Source organism: Eschrichtius robustus, chromosome X (assembly GCF_028021215.1).
Source record: "Eschrichtius robustus isolate mEscRob2 chromosome X, mEscRob2.pri, whole genome shotgun sequence".
Classification (NCBI taxonomy): Eukaryota; Metazoa; Chordata; class Mammalia; order Artiodactyla; family Eschrichtiidae; genus Eschrichtius; species Eschrichtius robustus.
The window spans coordinates 12,607,120-12,621,292 of record NC_090845.1 but is presented as its reverse complement, the minus strand read 5'-3'; the positions used below and the strand labels follow the sequence as shown (position 1 = coordinate 12,621,292).

The 14,173-nt window shown below is 35.2% G+C and overlaps 1 protein-coding gene across 2 annotated transcripts in view; it reads right to left on the bottom strand.

The window, feature by feature from the left end:
* Positions 1–14,173, bottom strand: part of MOSPD2 (motile sperm domain containing 2) — a 62,357-nt gene that overhangs the window by 30,594 nt on the left and 17,590 nt on the right. For both annotated transcript variants that reach the window (XM_068533769.1, XM_068533770.1), the window contains exons 5-8: positions 12,915–13,069; positions 9,424–9,484; positions 7,099–7,137; positions 1,697–1,821 (exon numbers count right to left, since the gene is read on the bottom strand). In XM_068533769.1, the coding sequence (XP_068389870.1) occupies positions 1,697–1,821; positions 7,099–7,137; positions 9,424–9,484; positions 12,915–13,069 (380 nt within the window). The remainder of the gene's footprint in view (positions 1–1,696; positions 1,822–7,098; positions 7,138–9,423; positions 9,485–12,914; positions 13,070–14,173) is intronic.

Sequence of the window (14,173 nt, the reverse complement as noted above, 5' to 3'; positions counted from 1 at the left end):
TATATATGTATAACCGATTCACTTGGCTGTACACCTGAAACTTACACAACATTTTAAAGCAACTATACTCCAATAAAAGTTAAAAAAAAAAAGACAGAAATAATTGGATGTTTAAGGGGGAAAAAAGAAACATCTCTGCAGCCATCTTTAATGACCATCATTCAGTAATAATAGAGACTTTTCATTTGGTTTTTCAGATGTCTGGGAATCAAGATACTTGTAACCAGTTTAAGGTCCAATTTGGCTGAAGAAATAATTGTGCATGTCTGTATAGGAAAAATTTAATTTTCTGTTACCCCCACCCCACCCAGTTTCTCTTGCAGTGAGTTGAAGTGTGTTGGGAGTTCTGTGGAGGATTATGTTGAGTTCTGATAGTCTGGAAACAGAATCTCAGACCTAAGGATAATATATATTTGTTATCCTTTAAAATAAATCTGAGTCTCAGATCATAAGTGTTGTCTAGGGACTTTGTACTATTTCTTCTTTTCTTTTTTTTCCTTTTTAAAATCATCTTTAGCTGGTTGCCAAAAGCTGCTGAGAACTTTCTGTATAACACACCATCCTCGTGGAGAGTAAGAGTAAATTGTGGTTTAGATATTTTATTCAGTTGCTGAGATGATCTTTGATAGGTTCCAGATGTATTGTACAAATAAAAGATGTATTGTAAAAATAAAAGGTTGATAATTCCCCCCAAAAAATATTGGTTCAACTTTTTTAAAATGAAAGAAGACAAAGTAAAGCCCACACCAAAACTTTTCATTTTGCTAGTCCTTTGGTTCTAGTTGAATACAATTTTGCCAGTACAAAGTAGATTGTAAAAATCAAATAATTGAAATATTATTAATCAAATTAACCCAAAGCATACCAAATCCATAGGTTTCACAGTTTACTTTAAAAAGTCATTATCCAAATATGTTTCATTGTTATGGAGTATTAAAAATTTAACACATATCTACTTACTCCTGGTCTCTTACTTCTAAGTAGTAAGATCATTTCCAAAAAATGGAAATGACAGTATATATTACATTTTAAATTAAAAACTGTTCAACAGTAAACAACTGGAAGCAAACTAAAGACACATCAAAAGGAAATTAAATAACTTATGGTTATTCCTTAAACAATTTATGGTTCATCTCTAGACACTGGAATACTATGCAGCCATAAACAAGAGTAAGACAACTTACCACATATTGATTTAGAATGATCTGTAAGACGTGAAGAAAAAAGCAGGATACACAAGTGTATAAATACACTACTTTTTTAAAACAGGTGGGAGCGAGAAAGAATTATATATATACTATAGTTGCTTATATATATACTGCATATTTACTATAGTTGCTTATATAGGTAACAAAGATCCCTGGAAATAAAAATAAGAAATGAAACTAGGGAGGGGAACAGTGTGGGTGGCATAGCAGTCCAAAGACTTTTTACTGAATACTTGTTTCTGAATACTTTTACTCCATAGGTTTCAGTTTAGAACCATGTAAAGACATGACCTATTCACAAATAAAAATTTAACACCTCGAAAACTTAAATAAAAAGTGTCTGTAACACTGCTTGCTATTTTAGGGTATCTATGATTTTTCTTAGGATGGTAAGATATTGCTTTTCCTTTTTCCTTGAGGAAAGAATACAGCCTCATGTGCCATGACCCAGTCTTATTTTAGAAACAGGTTTCAAGTACTGTACTTACAGTTCCGCCCATGTGAAGAGGCAGGTATTCTACACTGACATAGTCTTGGACGTCATTTTTACTTGTAAACTTCAACAAACTCACTGCTTCTGGACCAAGCCAGGATTTCACAATTTTGAAAGCAGCTGAAGAAAAAACAGTCACTTCATTAAATTGCTTTCATTCTCTTTCTCGATTTACTTACTGTATGTGCTAACCCACGTCCTCTGAAATTAGTTCAGGCTAAAATCTGTTAATATGTATTTTTCCATGGCACAGTACTTAATTCACATTCTCTAATCTCTGTAGGCATCTACATTTTGACTGTCCCTTATGGGTTTCAAATGTTCCAGGAAGATTCAGGAAGATTAAATTATCCTGATGTTCATTAATAAACCTATCAGGGTTTTGGCCTCTGTACAATCCATCAATGATCCCAACTACTAAGATTTCCAGACAATGAATCAAACAGCATTGTGATTCACTAATATGTACAATAGTATGAGAAGAGTCATTTGCCTTATGCCTCTCTGATAAACCCCCAATCTGAAAAACCTTCTCAAATGAGAAGTCAGGAAGAGAAAAAAGCAGGCTTCCTCATTATGCGTGAGCCAGACCCAGACTTTCCATCCTAAGCCTAAACTTCTGTGCCTTTCTCCCAAGCCCTGCAGCTTAGAACTGTGACGATCTTATAGAACCTGCAAGAATAAACTGTTATCAAACACAGCTGTTTAGTAATTACAATTTTGTTCTGTCATGCCATTCTGATTTATACTTAAACTTTTAAACCTCGTTTCCATCATGACTTTCTAAGCACACTTTAAAGGAATTAAAAGAGAAATCCAGCATTAAATTTGCAAAAGCGTCAATGAAAAAAAATCAGGAAATAAAACAGCATGATAAACATTAAACAGTAGTTCAGAAAATTGCATTTTTACTTTGGCTAATTATGCTTAAAATTTTTTTACATAACATTTACATTTTCATTAATTTCAATTTAAAAAGTCTGAGTTGACATGTTTGAAGCTATGCTACTTGAATTAACTGAAGTGCAAAATCTGACTTTTTATAACAGCTTTATGGAGATTAAACTTACATACCATAAAATTCACCCTTTTAAAGTATACACATCAATGGTTTTTATTTAGTATATTCAGAGTTGTGTAACCCATCACCACTATCTAATTTTAGAACACTTGTCATCACACCGAAAAGAAATCTGCACCCACTGGCAATCTCTCCTTATCCTCCCCCTTCTCCCATTCCCTGGCAACCACTAATCTAGTTTCTGTCTTTATGGATTTGCCCATTTTGTATAAATGGAATCATGCAACATGTGTTTTTTTTTTCCTACTGGCTTTGTTCACTCAGCATGTTGAGGTTCATCTGTGATGTAGCATGTATCAGTATTTAATTCCTTTTTATGGCTGAATAACTTTCCATTTTATGGATATGTAACATTTGTTTATCCATTTATCAATTGATGAACTTTGGATTGTTTCCACTTTTCACTATTATGAATAATGCTACCATGAATATTTGTGTACAACTCTTTGTGTAGACATATGTTTTCAATTCTCTTGGGGATATACCTAGGGGTGGAATTGCTGGGTCATATGGTAATTCTATGTTTAATGTTTTCAGGAACTGCCAAACTGTTTTTCCACAGTGGCTGCACCACTTAACATTCTCACCAGCAATGTATAAGGGTTCCAATTTCTCCACATCATTATCAACACTTTCTACTTTAGTCTGTCTTTTTGATTATAGCCATCCTAGTAGGTGTGAAGTAGTATCTCATTTGGTTTTTACTTGCATTTCTCTAATGACTAATGATGTTGAGCATCTTTTATGTATTTATTGCCCATTTGCATATCTTCTTTGGAAAAATGTCTATTAAAATCTTTCACCCTTTTTAATTTGGCCATTTGTCGTTTTATTGTTGCATTATAAAAGTTATTTATGTATTCTAGACCTAAGTCCCTCATCAGATGTCTTATTTGTAAATATTTTCTTCCATTCTGAGAGTTGTCTTTTTACCTTCTTGATGGTGTCCCTTGAGGTACAAAAGTTTTCAATTTTAATGAAATACAATATATCTATTCTTTTGTTGCTTGTGCTTTTTTGGTGTCATACCTAAGAAACCACTGCCTACTCCAAAGTCATATAGATTTACTCCTATGGTTTTTTCTAAGAGTTTTATAATTTTAACTCTGACCCATTTTGAGTTAATTTTTGTATATGATGGAAGGTAGAGGTCCAACTTCATTCTTTTGAATGTGGATATTCAGTTGTCCCAGTACCATTTATTAAAAAGACTAATCTTTCTCCACCTAATTGTCTGGGCACCATTGTTAACAAATCAATTAATCATAAATGTTAGGGTTTATTTCTGGACTTTCAATCCTGTTTTACTGATCTATTTGTCTATTCTGATGTCCACACCACAACATCTTAATTACTATAGCTTTGTTGTGAGTTTTAAAATCAAGAGGTACAGGACCTCCCTGGTGGTCCAGTCGTTAAGAACCTATCTTGCAACGCAAGGGACGCTGGTTCAACCCCTGGTTAGGGAACTAAGATCCCACATGCTGCGGGGCGACTAAGCCCACGCATCACAACTAGAGAGCCCGTATGCCGCAACTACAAAGCCCACGCGCTCCGGAGCCGGCGTGCCACAACTAGAGAGAAGCCTGTGCACTGCAACAAAGAGCCCGTGCATTGCAATGAGAACAAAAGATCCTGTGTGCCTCAACTAAGACGCAACCCAGCCAAAAAAAAAAAAAAAAAATCAAGAGGTGTTGAGTCCTGCCATTTCACTGTTCTTTTTCAAGATTATTTTTACTACTCTGGGTCTCTTGCATTTCCATATGAATTTAAGGACAAACTTGTCAATTTCTGTAAAAAAAAAAAAAAAAAAAAAAAAAGTGGAGGAGGCAGTTGGGATTTTGACAGGGACTGCATCGAATCTTAGCAATATTAGGTCTTCTAATCTATGAACAAGAGATGAGTATTTACTTAGGTCTTGAATTTCCTTTGATGGTGTTTCGTAGTTTTCAGCATATGAGTCTTCAACTTCTTTTATTATTTCTAAGTATTTTGTTCTTTGTGATGCTATTATAAATGGAATTGTTTAATTTCATTGTTGTATTATTGATTGCCAGTGTACAGAAATACAACTGGTTTTGTGTATTGACTTTGTATCCTGCCACCTTGATGAACTCATTTATTAGTTCTAATAGGCTTTTGTGTGTGTGTATTCCTTAAAATTTTCCATATAGAAGATGTCACTTGCATATATAGATAGTATGACTTCTTCTTTGCCAATCTGGATACTTTTTATTTCTTTTTCTTGCCAAAGTGCCCTGGCAATGTAAGTGGTAAGAGCTGACAACCTTATCTTGTTCCTGATCTTAGGGGGAAAATATTCATTCTTTTACTGCTAAGTATGATGTTAGCCGTGGGTTTTCATAGATGTTGGTTTTACATAGATGCCCTTTATTGGGGTGAGGAAATTCTCTTCTGTGAAAAATTAACTTTACCCAAAGAAAGGTCTGGCCTTTACCCTCAGCTTCTGGAGGTAACCTTCATGCCTGTTGAGTGTCTTTGTTTGCCTAGGGACCCTGAGTCACACTGGAACAATACAATTTAGGGTGGGGGCTTTGGGTCACACAGCATCTGTAGACCTCTGGAGAGACTGGAGACTGAGATGAACCATGTGATAAACTGATCAGGCCTAGGAAATGGAGCCCCAATAAACACTCTGAACACTGAGGTTTGGGTGAGCTTCCCTGTTTGAAAATACTTCATGAGCATTGTCACATACTGATGACGGGAAAGTAACACACTCCACATTTGGTACTTCCCTGGATTCTGCCATATGTTTGTTTTTTTTTTTACCCTTGGCTGATTTTAATCTGAATTGTTTCCTGGTAATAAACCATAACTGTGAGTACAATAGCTTTCAGTGAGTTCTGTGAATGATTCTAGTAAACCTGAGGGTAGTTTTGGAAACCACTTGAACTTACAATTGGTGTCATAAGTGAGGGTAGTCTTGTGTGAACTACTGTGATCCAACTAACTTTGCAGTTGTCCCAACTCTTTGCACCTTCTATTCCTAGTTTCTTAGGTGCTTTTATCAGGAGAGTGTAGTGGATTTTGTCAAATACTTTTTGGGTCTATTAAGATGATCATATGGTTTTTTTTCTTTAGTCTATTAATATGTTGGATAACTGGTTGATTTTCATATGTTGAACTAACTTTGCATTTCTGAGATAAATGCCACTTGATCATAGTATATAATCCTTTTTATATGCTGCTAGATTCAGTTTGTTACTTTATTGAGGGCTGGTCCATTTATATTCATAAGGGATATTAGTCTAATATTAGTTTTCTTTTTCTGTGATGTCTGTTATTAGGGATATACTTGCCTCATAAAATGAGTTGGGAAGTGTTTTCTATTTTTTGGAAGAGTTTGAGAAGAATTGGTGTTGATTTTTCTTTATATGTTTAGTAGAATTTACTAGTGAAGCCATTTGGGGTCTTAGCTTTTCTTTGTGAGAAGTTTTTTGATTACTAATTCAATTTCTTTTTTTATACTTCTATTCAGAATCTTGAGTCCATTTTGATAGTTTGTGTCTTTCTAGGAACTTGCCCATTTCATCTAGGTTATCTAATTTCTTGGCACACAACTGTTCACAGTATTCCCTTATAATCCTTTACATTTCTGTAAGGTCAGTAGTAATGTCTCTTCTTTCATTCCTGATTTTAATAATTTGAGTCTTTTTTTCTTCATCAGTTTAGCTAAAGTTTTGTCAATTTTGTTGAACTTTTCAAAGAACCGAGTTTTGATTTCATTGGTTTTCTCTACTGCTTTCTATTTAACAATTGATTGGCAAACACAAATGAAAATGCACATTCTGAAAATAACATTAAATTTACAACCACATCCGAGTTGGTAAAGAATGTTTTTCAATGGCTTAAAATTTTTTTTTTTTTGCCAAAAAATATACCATGACTGTCCTAAGGATTATGTGACTATAGAGATTTGGACTAAATTTTAGATTCATCCCATTTTCTTCCTCAACACCTGAAGCCCATGAGAGAACCTAGCCAAGGTCTGCATTCTGTGACATATCCCATCTGTAGATGACAAACAGGCTTCTGGCTATAGTTTTACCTGAATGACTGACATTTTAAAACTGTTTTTAGACAAGACTAATGGGTATCCCCAGAGCCTGGGGGTACAATGTTAGCCCAGTTTGCTTAGGAACAGCCTTTGCGTGTTCTAGCTCCAGCCTCTTAAAATTACACACCAAACACAATAACATTCTTTTGTAAACCACCATAGAAATATGGCTAAATTGGCAAAGAAAAAAAAAATCAGACGTTTTATGTTAGGAAAGTATAAGTAACATACTCACCGTTCATTATCCAAGGCATATCAAAGATCACCATTTTTGCTGAAAGATGAAAAAAAATTCATTGTCTGTGACTTAGTACAACAATAGTAGTCATTTATACCTGGCCTAAAAAAAACTAGTGATCTAAATGTATCTAAAAACTGAGATGGATGACTCAGTTTTAATTCCGTAAAGTGTGAGTGGTGCTAGAACTAAACTGACTTCTCACAATGGTGAGGGGCTCACCTAGGAGGATGGCTTGTGTGAAATGAATAATGTACTATCACTGCCCTTTGGCAAATAGCGTGTTCTTTTATTCATTTATTGCTTTTGTTGTTTGCAGAAAGGTACCAAAAAAAAATAGTAAGTGGGTAAGTGGAAACTCTGGACGTGGCATGTCATATTAGTGCTGAAGTCCACTGAGCTTTAAAATGATTTCAATGTCTAATTTATGGCTTCAATTCTAGTTTTCTAGATATTATATTGTTAAACCCACTCTGACAGTTGCCCCATTTTTAATAAACCATTATGTTTTAAGAAACAAAAATTATTTCAACTTTTCTTAATATTATGAGCCTCAGGAAGCCAATAATTCCAAAGTATACAGAAATTTCATTTGTATACTTAGATGAAGATATTAAGCAACCCTATTAACAATTGTGAGAAAGAATCAGAACCCACAGAGGGGATTTTTGATAACAAATTCATTCTTCTATTCCAGATGAATCAAAACATAATTTCATTCTTCCCTGAACAGAGAACTTCCTAGAATGATTATATTAATGTAGGACAAATAATGTACATGTAAGGAACAAGGTACTTGCAAAGAGGTACACTGGTGCTCAATACCTCAGTCTTCATCTGAGATATGCCTAAAAAGATTTGGACTCAAGATTTTAAGAATATTTATATTTCATGACAAATTTTGAAACATGATCAACTTAAGATTCTATAAAATTCAATGTCTGCAAAACATTATGTAGCTAGAATAAATACATTATCTCTAGTTATTTGGAATGAGTGTTCAGTTCATCTTTATATAGACCCATGAATTTATTAATAGTTTTCTCAAAAGAATCTTAGATGTGTTTTATAAAGTAATAGTAATATTTATGCTCTTTATAAATAGCTCTTCACAAACCCCTTTGGATATTTCAATAAACAAGTGGATATTTTACTTTCATTTTGTACATGAAAGAAAAAATCTAATAATACAGGGCAGTGATTCCCTACTGACCAATGACTGGCACCACTCAGCAAGTCTTAATGAATCAGGGTATATGCCAGATCCAGGAAGAATTCAGAAGGAACAGCAGATCCTACAGGTTCCCCAAACTAGACATTACTTTTACCTAAAAATGTTCATGAACACTCTCTCTGAAGACACGAGAGCACAGGGCTAGGAGTGGCACTGATCCTCCATATCCACCATGCTTTCTGTCTGTTTCTCACATCACATTAACACTAATGTGAAAGCACATCAAAACAAAATGACTTAGGCATTTCATGCTTTAGTGTCACCTGAGTCACAAGTCCCCAAAGATGCTAATTGTGGTATTTGCCAGGGGTGTGCCCAGGCAGACCTGTGAGTTTCCATTTCTGATGACCCTGTTGCCTCTCTGCTGTCTCTTCACTTTCAACCCACTGGGGTTTCTGAAAATATTTGACTGTTTATGTGGAATGGCATCTTGATTTTCCTAGGGGAAAGCCATCATATAAACCTATTCAGTCAAAAATGAATATATAAGATTTAGGAGTTCTTCATTCAGGTAATTAATAGAAGAGTCACAATTAAAAACAAACTCCAAATGCCAGATTCAAAGGTCGTGCACACTAGTCAAGTGTTTTCTTAATGACAATTTAAAAATAGCAACTAGAAACACAATGTACTTTATGTATGAGTATAGCCTATCACACAGTATACTTTACTTACCAATACTGCTCATCTGTTTCTTGCATGTAAGAAGTTCCAAATAATATTTAAAATTAATTTCTCAATTGAAAAATTAGTAAAAATGGGATAATCTTGGAAATAAATGTGTTTTTACGTCTCTACGTGTGTGTGTGTGTGTGTGTGTGTGTGTGTGTGTGTGTGTGATAGGATGGCATATACACAGATTATAACTTGAACTCTTAAAACTAACTGTAAAGGACAATGATTATTTATGAAAAATTTCTCCTGTACCTACTAGGATATGTACTTCAACTTCTAGAACACATTTAAGCTCTTCACCAGAAAACAATGTCTCAGGTATTAAAGTCTAAAATAATACAAAGCTCCACAATTCTTAGACACTGTCTACGATTTTGCTATATTGTATTTTTATAAAGGAGGAAGTTACTTACAGAGGTATTTAGGGTAATAAACCTTAAAGCAGTTGATGATGAAGCGTACAAAGTCCATGTCCTAAAAGAAAGATTATACATTTAAATCTTTAAGACTGTCCACATTAGAGAATTTTAGATTGCATATTTCTAAAGGTGATAAATTATTAAATATAAATGAGGTAATTATTAAATTCTTTTAAAAATAGCTCATAAATAAATATTTATATTCCCAGGAGTTAGTTTTTAAGTTATTAAGCTACTTATAATAATCAGTCCTAAAACTGAGTTAAAGAAATTAGCTTAAACATCATTCATGTTACCTCAGACTAGTTAGATACTTCAGGCTGCTAAGGTAATGTGGCATTATAAAACGGATCTAATGAGGAACCCCCATAAAGAAATTCTAAAAATCTGTTGAACAATTAAAGAATTATTAGAACAAGTATATAGTTTACAACCTGACTACTTGGTACGACAATATATATGCATGTTAATTCTGATATGTTTGTTTTTTAAACCTAATTTCTATACCTCATAATAGAGTCAATAAAATATATTTTACTGATCTTTTATACAACAGTTAATCTGATCATATTGGTCTGCTGTATCTACTTCACTTCTAGCTTCTTTCCTCTTGTGTAGGAACCCAGAATAAGAATTAGAGTTTTTTAGTTTATATTTAAATGTTGTTCACTGACTTCAATTTCTAGGAGACACAGCCGACTATTGGTTCTACTGCACTGAACACAGCAACATGAAACTAAACTATTAGGGTTACTATTCACATGGATCATTTCATTCTGTGTGTTTCCACTGACCACAGGCTGACTTACTGATCAGCCATCTTATAAGGACCGTAGGATGAAAGATACAACCAGGCAAACTTAAATCCATCAGTTACTCAAAGGTGAGCTGCCCTAGAGATCTGAGTCTATAAAGTTATTCCTAGCATGTGAGTTGTAACATCTTTAACGCTAATAAACTGAAAATAAGCAACCATAACTATATTACGTATTTATTATGGGATAAATCCTAGCATATAATAATACCTTTATAACTAATCATTATATCCACTGTGCACAGAGTTGAATAATTTGTAGTTAAGTAAGAGTCAAAGAAGATATCTCAAAATAATTAGTTATGTAAAGATTTGGTTACCTATTATATGATCTGTGGCCTCCAGACTTTGCCCCAAAAGTCTCTGTCCAATATTCTTTTCATCTTTAATTGAATAACCTTGCTTATAAAATCCCAAATCACTGCTAATTCAAGTCGATTTGATAGGATGCCACTGGTGTACGTGTATTAGTGGGTACTACATAAAGAAGCTCCATGAAACCCATTGCTCTGCATTCTGTGAGGATGTTTTCAAGGACGCTATTCATTATCTTGTAAAATGTCTTCCCTTTGAAGACCCACGAAAGACTTTTCTGGACTTCCCTGGCTGTTCAATGGTTAAGACTCCACGCTTCCAATGCAGGGGGTGCGGGTTTGATCCCTGGTAGGGGAACTAAGATTCCACATGTGTGCAGCCAAAAAATAAAAAATAAATAAATAAATCAAAAAAAATTTTTTTTTAATTAAAGAATAAAACTTGAAAGAAAAAAAAAAAAAAAAAGAAAGACTTTTCTTCTGGTTCAAGTATCAGCAATAGATACACTTCTCCTAAGATGCTGGTTTTAAAGTATGTCCACTGAGTTATTTTATTTTATTTGTTTTATCTTTACTGGAGTATAACTGCTTTACAATGTTGTGTTCACTGAGTAATTTTAAATGATTCCATTTCTTTCAGGCAAGCTTAAAGTCAAATTAGTGGCCTAACTGTAGTAAATAATTTAAATTTTGACTTGCAATTATGTATACATCTTTAAAGGTTGACTTAAATCTTTTCTGAATTACGAGGGTCATGTATAAACATAATTCAGTAAGATTCTAGTATTTGAAAACATTAATGATTTAACTACTTAGTAATGCAAATAAACTTTATAAATTAAAGATAATGAAATAGTATATAAGTAGCTTGAAAAATAATCAGCTCAATTCCTTGCCCCTGTATTTGTCAATAAAAAACATTAAGATTTATTTTTTATGATTCTGGGTTAATAAGTCATACATAAAGGATAACAGAATCATAATTTATTTTTATGCAATATTTATTTATCTAGGCATTTTGATTTAGGTTTTGGGTATAAAATGGTTTAGTCTGTAATCTAGAACTCATTGACATGGAAACTAGATTGAAAAAATAATCCAGGGCAAATGACTCTTAGGGACAAAGAAAGATGAAAAAAAACTTGTAGTCCCACTGCCTAAAAAAACTCTAGCCTGTTTTTTGTTTGTTTGTTTGTTTTTTTAATGTCTAAGGTTTCCCTTTTGGGGGCTATGTATCACTATGATATATAACCCTGTCGCCCTTTTCTCTTAAAAAAAAAAAAAAAGCTATTTTCCAATATTACTACAAATTCTTTACAAACACCATTTTACATAGCTACACATACTCCATCAATTAGATACACCATAATTCGCCACTTCACTGTGTTGACATTTACATTTTTTCTAATTTTTCACCATTTTAAATGATACTCTGAAAAAACATTTTGATGTACACTTTTTCTATACTCAGGTTTATTTCTTTAGAATAGATTTCCAGAAGTTAGTTACCAGGCAAAGAGTATGAATGTGAACACTTCAGGGATATTAACATATTTTGCCAATTGGATTTTGAAAAAGATTTCAACACTGCCCCACGCGTGTCTCCGAACGCCACTTCACTGCTACCAGAATTAGCCCCGCTTTGAGTGTTAGAGACAACAGCTCTAATAAATGTGCCAACAAATCCCCATCGCTGCTGAAGGGTTTGTAGTTAGCACTAAGGTCACAAGGGCCCAAATTAAAGACCGGTAGGTTTTATTTATTTTTTAAGCTTGGCAAAATCACCTGAAGAAAACTGGTTTCCAAAGCTAACCAAATCAAACAGAAAGTGAACCTAAACAAGCACACAAAAAACCTCAACAAAATCACAAAGTGCTGGATGTGCAAAAGTGCAGGTGAACATCTCGCCACTGCAAAACATGGTATGCGGGTAATGGTACGCTGGAGAGCATACATTACTGTACTCCACATTTCCTGAGTGCATTACTCTGCGCCAGGCACAGGGGAGGTGCTGTATAGGGTATTATTAGCTCTGATAGAAAAGTTCACTGTTACCACATCTACTCATTACCCTGTCAGCCTCGACGTCTTCCTTCCATATCCTGTGTATCAGACAAGGAACATTTCTAGGAAATCTACAGTTTCAACGCCAAATACTGAAGCACATTTAAGTTTTTGCAAATCCTATTCCACGTTTGACTTCAGTCACAATGCAGGGGGTGGAAGTAAATCCCAAACATGACTTGGGTAGCTCTATTTTATAGGACTACTTGGTCAAGGGGGTAGTGGCAGGGAGGACAGGAGAGAGGGAGGATGCCATGATAAACAATGATTTAGAATTAATGAAAAATGCTTACTATGCTATTTATTCCAGTCTCTGACAGGTCAAACATCACTGTTACAGGTTTCCCATTTTCTCTCTTAGCATACCGTTCCAACCAGAACGCAATAAGCTTCTTTTTGTCCAATATGGTCTTATGGTCTTTTATATGATACTTCACCCTGATCCAGACTTTAAGCAGGTCATAAGATAAAAATAAGAAAAAATATTTATGGCATTATAATATTATTTATGCATATATTATATCATTCCTTTTCCTTAACATTTGTCTTTATTTTGTTTCTCAGATTAAAAACATCTCTTCGAAATAGTATATACTTGGGAACCTTAAAGAGTAGCAGAAAGGTAAACTATTTTCCCCCCTTAGAAAATACACTTCCCCCCTTAGTAAGTAAGGGAAAAAACAATATTTGGTAATAACCTAAAAGTACTCTACACTGTGCTTAACAAAAAACAGAGCACTAGGAAAATGTTCCGTCCAGAGGAAAAGCCCAGACGGAAGCACGATGGCAGCATGAGCGGGTGTCGTGTGTGGGGACGGAGCCTGGCAACCGTTCACAGTGGTGGCAGCTAGGACAAAATGTGACCAGCGGTGAGAGGAGCAGCTAAACAGAGAGACAGGGGGGGCTTGAAGGACTCTGCATGAAATGCTAAGGGGGTAGGGGTTGGGAGTGAACTGAGGAAGTGCTACTGAAATCAGAGGAGGGGCTAAAGTGAAGCTCTGTCAGAGGAAGAGCCGATGGCTGTGGGCCCGAGCTGGGAGTACAGGGAGGGCGGGTGGTGGGACGCATGTGGTTTAGCTGTGTGTTGTATTGAAGGCGGCCAACCATCAATGCGGTGGGCAGCTGGATGTGTACATGCATGTGGCCTGGGGACAGCCTGGGGTCACCGCTGTTGGGGGGAAGGCAGCTGAAGGTGCCAAGGTACTTGAGCTCACCCAAGGAGACTGCATCAGCTGGAAAGTAAAAGAGGCCAAGAAAGGAACAAAGCCTGGGAAGCACATGTGAGGTACAGGTGGAATAAGAGGAATGGGAAAGGAAGATTGAGGAGGAGGAGCCAGCAATGGGAGGAAAATGCTACGAGAGTATGTGGGAGGCATGCAGTCTTAGCCGGAGGTAACTCCTGGAGGAGACAGTATGTCTCTCACAAAAAGCAAAGCCCTTACCCTTGACTTGGAATGCACTCTTTGTCCCAGGCCTGAGGGATGTAAAAGAGATTAGCAAAGCTATCTCAGGCCAGGAGACCTCAGGGAACTGAGAGTCCTGGTTGTTCCTT